The sequence below is a fragment of the Cinclus cinclus genome, chromosome 8 (assembly GCF_963662255.1).
Source record: "Cinclus cinclus chromosome 8, bCinCin1.1, whole genome shotgun sequence".
Taxonomy (NCBI): domain Eukaryota; kingdom Metazoa; phylum Chordata; class Aves; order Passeriformes; family Cinclidae; genus Cinclus; species Cinclus cinclus.
Genome location: NC_085053.1, coordinates 12,030,689 through 12,038,668, shown reverse-complemented (window position 1 = coordinate 12,038,668; position 7,980 = coordinate 12,030,689). Strand labels below are relative to the sequence as shown.

Genomic DNA, 7,980 nt, shown 5'->3' with positions numbered 1-7,980 from the left:
AATAGGTTAAAATAAGAGAAGTTGACATACTTTATTTTCACTTTGAATTTTAGAATAGTGTTGTATCTCCTCTTAAAATATTTAAGTACTTTCATCAGCCTGTGCTGCTAAGGAATCTATTCAGAAAGAAAACTTATGTCTAAAGTGTCATCTTGGTATATTTTTGCTAATTTGATTATTCATTCATTAAATATTGATAAGAAAAAAGCTGGCTTAGTGTTCCAAATCAAAAGCATTATATTCACTTTTTAAGCCTTCACAGAACACAGAATGAAGATCAGAGCGAACATTTTACATCTGCAGTGAAGTACACTCTGCAAGTAACAGCTGCCAACTGAACATCTCTTCAAAAGTGCTTATTTGGGTCTCTTACTGCAACATTAAAGCTGTTACCCCAAAGACAATGAACAGCATGTTTTAGAAATGGGATGAAACTGGGGGTGTTTTGTTTAAGTGACTGTATTTTGTGTCAGGGAAAGCAAGTTTTGAGAAGCATCTGTTTATCAGCTGTTGATAGTTCATTGCTAAAAGATGTATGTTGGGAACATAGACATTTCTCCCTTAATCTTCCTCTGTAAGTACCATCTGGATAACATCCAAAAATAGGAAAAGTTGAGCTTCATGAATTAAAGGATGCTAGAAGACCTTCACTATGTAAACTGATTAAATTGCAAATACAAAAGAGTCATCAGCTTCTCTTTATCCATGTGGAGGTAACTCGGGCACATTTATTACAGTGCTCCATGGTTCCAGTATGTTCCTACCAGAATCTGTGCTGTTTGCTGGAGACCTACTATGCCAACTCCTGTTAAAAGTTCCCTTGCCCTCAGTAAAAGCTTGGTTACAGATTTCTTTTGGAAAATGTTACTCATTTATTAAGAAGGTTATTCATGTTTCAATTCTATACCTATCCTAGATTTTATTTATCCAGTTTGTCCTTCCTCTTCCTCACTGTATTATGGAGAGATCAGAATTAATAGAAGAGCCATGCCTGTTTTCTTGAGTGACTCCTGGATATACATGTGCATGAAGTCAATGCCAAACATTTCCTGTTGCTCCTCCTCGTCTGTGTTCTCACAGGGAGGGAGTGTTACCTCTAGCTCCAGTGGGTTGTCTCTGAAGTTGACAAATCTAGGAATTCACCAGAAAAGATTACTCTTGCAGTAAGTTTTGTCCAGAGAAAATAATTCTTTTGAAACAGAATTAAGATTTCTCAACCACTGTTTTAAGCAAAAGGGAATTACGTTCCTGTTATACTAAACTCACCACTATCAGTAGTATTAAGGAAGTGAAGAAGATGCTTTATAACAGTAACTGATTGTGGTGGGAAAAAATGTTGTGGTCCTCTTAATTTTGTCTTCAGTTTCTGACCCACTGTCAGATATACTGAGCTTTCACAAACAGGTGAGTGGATGAAAACAGTGCAAGTGGCTTCTCCCAGCTTTGCAAGGCAGGAGCCAGTCCTGTCTCTATTCTTGTTCCATTCTTGGGCCTATGCTTGTGTATATATAGTTAAGGAGGTTCTTCCAAACGAGCTGAGAACAGGAATTGTCTTCCTGGATTAGACATGGTTTATGCAGACTAGCATTCTTTCTCTAAAATGGCCACCATCCAGTAATCCAAACAAAAATGCTAACAACAGCATTTCTGTCACAGTATAGTAAGGAGTAGTTCGAATTCTACCAATTAAGAATTTACATTCTTTTTTATTTTTCATATAAAGTACATGACAGTTTCATTCATGCCCTTAAATCTAATAAATTTTGTTTAATTCTGAATGCTTGAATTCTCAATGGAAAAGTTCTACTTTTTTGTCATTTTAATGCCTGCCACATTTTTCTGCAAGCTCTTGCATTTAAAGAATGATATCAAAGGGAAATTATGGGGGAGGGCTATAAAACGAGAAAATGTATTATAATCTACTTTTCCTGTGAGACTGTAGCTATCATATTTTACTTATTTAACTAAGTTTGCTACACAAAACTTACTTCACCAGATCCTTAGTTGTTGTGAATCTCTGTAATCATGCTGATTTATTGTATTCATTTGTACAACTGTGGTAATGCCTTTTCCTCTCCCTTAGTATCACTCTGTGATCTACAACTCAAGGGGGGCTTTAGAAAGTATTTTCTAATATTTTCACTTCTATTTCTGGTGTTTTTTCTTACCTCAGATTTGTCATGTCCTTCATACAAGCTGGAATATCCTTAAGTTTGTTGTTGCTAAGAACAAGAGTACTAAGATTTTTCATATTACCAATGGTTTCTGGCAAAGAGTTTATTTCATTCCTTTGGAGCCATAAAGTGTGGAGGTTTTCCATTCTGAAAAATCGGTATTTGTCCAATAAATCAAGATTCATAAAATTAATCTTCTCAATCATTACTATAAAATTAATTTTTCAGCCACATAAAGGACTCATAATGCAACAAGTCTCAAAGGAAACCCCATATCCAAGATGATCACCTAATCTCTGTTCAAAAATGTGAGGGACAATAAATATTTAACCTTATGGTGGATACTGAATTTATTGTTAATTGAACGGATTATTCCATCTTATCCAAAACATCCCATTAGGGCTGATAAAATCTTGACTTTGGAGTGAGGTTAACATAACAATTCTCTTTTGTAGTACATATTAATTAGAATTTCAATGCAGTGAAATTGAGACTAAGATGAGCCTTGAGCTGCATTTACCTGTCAATTGTATCTGGAAGCTCCTGGAGTTTGTTTCCCCCCATATCCAACCATTCCAGATTTGGCATGTTGAGAAGAGCTGGAGGGATGGCAGTAAACTGATTCATGCACAAATCTATGTGTGACAGCTTCTTTAAATCACTGAGCTGAAAAGAAGGGAAGATTTAATGCAGCTTTGTGCAGCTGCTGCAGCAGTAAGCAGTGCTCTAACAATGTTGAGAAACATTGCAACACATTTTGGAGCCAGTAAACGCAGAAGGTTTTGAGTTCCAATAGCTGATAGTACCTGACAATAACAGTTTTGCCTGGAAGGCAGGTAGGTTGGGAACTGATAAAGCAGCAGAACTTTACCTCCCACCCAGTAGTGAGTGCCATAACTGCTCACTACAATGCAGATATGCCCTAAGCCTCCAGAAAAGGAATGTTAAAGACAGCACTGTCCTTAGAACTTCGTGCTCCGGGCAATATGCCATTTTTCGTTTGTCAGATATTTAGATTTTTATGTATCAAGTCTCATGGACTGTATTTTAGAGTGAACCATGACACCTTCCACGCTGTGAAGTCTACTCATGCAACATAGTAGCACAGCACCTAAGTCCTTTGGTGAATCATGCCTTGGTGTACTTTTGCAATGTTCAAATGATACAAAGATGTTTTATAGCAGATCTGGTGCAAATGTGTAGACACTGAATGCCACTCAAGTGTACATAACCAAAGCTTCCCGGTGTTCACATAGCCACAGACTCCATAGGGCAGGACTATGGCTTTTCTACAGTACACCCTGCAACCTGTATCCACATAGATTTTGTAAATTCTGGATTTTGGTTAATAGTGTCTATTTCCATTTGAAGAGTCTATGTTGGCTATTGCTGTTTGGACTCACTCAATTTTGCAACGCACTGATTGCTGTCAACTACTGCCATGAGTGGGGTTTTTTTTTAAACAAATTAAAACAAATATGGTTACATACTTGTCATCTCTATCTCAGAGACTATTACTTACAGAGGCAGGTCTCTCAAATTTCAGTCTGTTCAAATTAAAGTTCAACAGTAGAGGAGTTTTCATTCTCTCATAATTATTTTCAACATTTGAGAACAATAATTGTTCACCTCTGCACAGTCAGTTGTATAAATCACAGAACCCCTTTTCAGATCTAGCTATTCTGGTAAAGATGCTTACAGCTGTGGCCTGGCATAAGGTATGAATCTGTACTCTCAACCATAAAAGGGAACTTCTCTGTGCTAAGGCATCAGATTCTCAGTGGGTAAATCAGCAACGATATCCAGCCAAAACAAACAGATATGGAGCGTGTCACTGCCCTATATGCACTGCCAAGTCATTTATCTGGCCAAAATAAAGACTGGCTCTTTCAGCTACTCAGGTGTATGTATGTTTTTCTCTTGTGGCTTCAGCTTGACCAGTCATAAAAAGGTTGTTCACATCAGTGTTTCTGTGGAGTACTGTGAAATCACAGTATCACAGCAAATCCAAAAACAGAAATGCAATGCATAATGATAATTGCCTTTGGATAAATTAAAAATATGCATTAAAAAAAACTAAACATGCTGTCAGAACCTGAGGAGGAAGATCACAGATACTTCTGTTGACAGCCAGTTCCAGTCTTTCCAGACTGATGCAGTTACTTATTTCCTTAGGAACAGATTTTATTCTGTTGTAACTGAGAAGCAGCTCTTGGAGGTTGGTCAGCTGGCCTGAGGGAGCAGAAATGAGAAATGTTCGTGTTTATCCTATTTGAAGCACACTATTATTTGTGTTGTCTTATCCTTTTACTGTTATAAAAATACTCTGTGTTCTCACAAAACAAAACAAACAAACAAGCATCACCAAACTGCAAATAGCAGCACTTCAGGACTCCTTAGTACAGGACTGCAATCTAGTTGAGTTCTCCCAGGAAAAGCCCAAAACCAAGAAACTGCAACTAGGCTATTCCTGCCATGGACTCAGAACATGAAGCCTGTTTATCAGTATCACTTCATTAGCTGCATTCTGATGTCTAGTCCCTGCTGTGCAAACAGGCCCTTTTTTTGTCATGAGGAGTTTTCATAGAGATACGTTTCTTCCATCCAGCCCCATTTTTAGTTTATACGGAATCTACGGTTTGGAGATCTCTATTTCACTATGGGATTTAAATCATCTGTTTTCTTACTACCTGATAGGATTATTAGACAGGCAAAAGGCACAAAAATGTACATTTGTGCAAGACTAATTTTCTTAGAAAAGCAGCTAAAGATAAAAGAAAGCACAGCTCACCAATTTCTTTAGGTACACTTTCAATTGAGTTCCGGGATAGATCCAGAACAACAAGGCTGTGAAATCTTCCAATAAACTGAGGAATTTTCTGCAAACTAGTTCTGTGAAGCTGCCATTCCTGGAGATGGATTAGTTTCAATAAGCACGAAGGTAATGTCTACAGCAAGAAATACAAACCAGAAGAAATTAATCTCAGAACACAGGCTGAAGCAGAAGTTTAATTTGAAACACTAACAGCCTGTCCTTGTCCTTAAGCTATACTGTGACATGTAGGTTACAAAATGAATCCTGATAACTGTTTTCTAAAATATGCTAGAAATAGCAAGCATAAGTGATACCATTTTAATACCATACATACTAGGAAGAGGTTTACATTTTATAAAGGTTTACATTAATACATTAGGAAAAGGTTGTTCCCCCAGAGGGTGTTTGGGCACTGGAACAGCTCCCCAGGGCAGTGGTCACAGCACCAGCCTGGCAGAGCTCAAGAAGCCTTTGGACAACACTCTCAAGCACAGGGTGTGACTCTTGGGGATGGGCTGTGCAGGGCCAGGAGTTCAACTCCATGAGCTCAACATATTCCATGATGCTGAAGTGAACACCAGTGTGGGCTGTCATTCTGATCACAGATTGAACCTGCCTACTTTTGGGTCCCAGGATTTAGATACCTGCGCTATTGTCATTGACAAGCTTGTTTTTGTGCCTTACTTTCTTTAAAATAATCAGTATAACTGAAGATAAAACTGCTCTAAATAGATTTTAGCACATAAAGGGAGATCTAAATTCTATTTTCTATTCTGTAAATAAAAACAGTGAGCAACGGAGAGCAGACGAGCTGAGGGATAAAAAAAACCTACAATGTCTATATGCAAAGATTTCTGGACAAGGACCAGCAGACCAGTACAGAGTATGGCTGGGTCTGGTTGTCATGTTCTGACTGGCCTCAGCATGAACTAAATCTCATCACTTTGCAGGAGCTGGTGTGTGCATTTCTGCATGGCTCAGAGCACTGCTGGCCTTCACTCTGCCAGCATTTACAGCAGATTACCCCTGTGCACGAGAAACAACAACAATAGTGTTCTGGGTATCTACTGGCTCATTTTCACTCTCAGAAAGAAACAACAAACAATAAGAAATACCTTCATGCACCCAAACACAGATGGTTTTCACCTTGATACATTTCGGTAGTTCTGGTGTGTGAATGTTACATGAGAATTTACATAATGAAGATCATACTTGTAGTGTAAATAATTTCTAATGCAGAAAAGCCTTTTGGGCTTTGTTTTTGCAGATTAATGCTTTTACACTCACAACAGTGTGTCCCAGTTCACTGTTAGCAAAGCACAGTGAGTAGTTAATAGAACAAAAATAGTACCACTGCAAGTGTAAAGTTGTAAATAGTAGTTTTCTAATGCATCAGTCATTCAACACAAGCAGCATTTATTCCTATCAACACTACCTTCCATTCTTCTTCCTCTATCCTTAAAATTGCTCTTCCACCTTCATTAATAACTTTTTCTTTGAGCTTTGCTAAAGCAGCTCTCTCCTCCCAGACAAGCAGTAGCCTACAAGGGAAAGAAGATCTGCAAGTGGTGCCACAATAAATACAGCCAATAATTACTATCCTATCTATTTTCTGGAAAAAGAGACAACTCCTTTATTATCAGATAACATTACTTTTATCTGGATGTTAATATACTGTCAGTTGGAGAGAAGACAAGCCCTTAATGCTCAGCTGAGGTAATTTATAGGAATTCTATTTTACATTTCTTCAAATTTACATTCAGAAGGAGGACAAAATTCATTTTCAACATCTTACAGAATATAACATAATTGGGAATTAAGTTCCAAAGCACATTTTGAAGCAGTCACCTAAAATGAAAGCCTTCCATTCCACCATATAGAAGTGCAAGAAAATAAGTCAATCAGCTTCTTTCAGCTTGATTTCCAATGGGGACCTAAACAAGAATTATGACAAGGTGATTCTCTTTCTTTCTGCTTGTATTCTCCATGAGTAACTTTTGAATTTGTTGCTCCATTTCAAACACATCTGATAAATTAGGAGTACCAAAAATAGAATCCTAAATTTCTTAAAATTTCATAAAATTGCCGGCAAGACAGAAGGCCAAACAACCTTATTAATGCCTCAGTGGAGGAGAAAGCATAACAAATCTTCACTGGTTAGAATATTTACAGAACAGAGGATTTTAGTATCTGAGTTCAGGGGATTTAGTCTACATACTAATATTTTTATCACAGACACTAGATAAATTCAAATTCCTGGGAATCCTGCTGGAGTAATAAATAAAAGAATGAGAGTCCACATGAGTTTGAAGAAACCAATTACAGTCTTCTGAAATGTAACATGTGGTCTAGCTTTTCACATACTTAAAGAGCTACCATTTACTTACCTTCCTGCAGACCTCTGCCTGAATTCTTTTTCTTTCTGTAATTCTTCATTTATTTTGTGTATTCTCACTTCCCAGAGTGTCTTCACAGCAGTGAATGTTCCCAGGCAAACTGCAGTTTCAGCCATGATCCTTTACATGTTCAGATTTTCTTGCAGGAATCTGACAATTTCAGCTCAATGCACCACTTCAGGTATGGGTTACCAGAGGGGGACAGTGACGTGAAAACCAAAATACTGCAATACCCACTTCATTATGTTATCAAATTAGTTAATATAAAGAACTGGCAGGATTTTATCGACTGCTTTCTCTTTATAGAAATAGATAACTGGACCTAGTTAAATTTTATTATAATAAGGAGTGGTATTCTTGCAGTCTGTACATTCTTATTCAGTGAACATCTGCTGTTCTCAGTTTCTTCCAATGGTAGGCTAAGTATTGACTGTAACTATTAAATGCAGATATGAGCATTCATTCCCATCCCAGGAAGACATTAAGCTGTTACCTGCAATCTAAGGCAGTTCAATTCTGATAGCTGCATTTTGGCACCTACCTGATACAAATACTTGTCACTAAAGGAATGTTGCACTTTACAAAAACTGAAGTG

At 37.5% G+C, this 7,980-nt stretch overlaps 1 protein-coding gene across 1 annotated transcript; it reads right to left on the bottom strand.

The window, feature by feature from the left end:
* Window positions 1-892: 892 nt before the first annotated feature.
* Window positions 893-7,501, bottom strand: LRRC39 (leucine rich repeat containing 39). The gene is made up of 7 exons (XM_062497879.1): window positions 7,389-7,501; window positions 6,425-6,530; window positions 4,966-5,122; window positions 4,270-4,406; window positions 2,695-2,840; window positions 2,169-2,321; window positions 893-1,131 (listed from the first exon to the last, which is right to left on the bottom strand). Exons 1-7 carry the CDS (start codon window positions 7,499-7,501, stop codon window positions 957-959), a joined length of 987 nt encoding a protein of 328 aa, XP_062353863.1. The 3' UTR covers window positions 893-956.
* Between the last annotated feature and the right edge of the window lie 479 nt (window positions 7,502-7,980).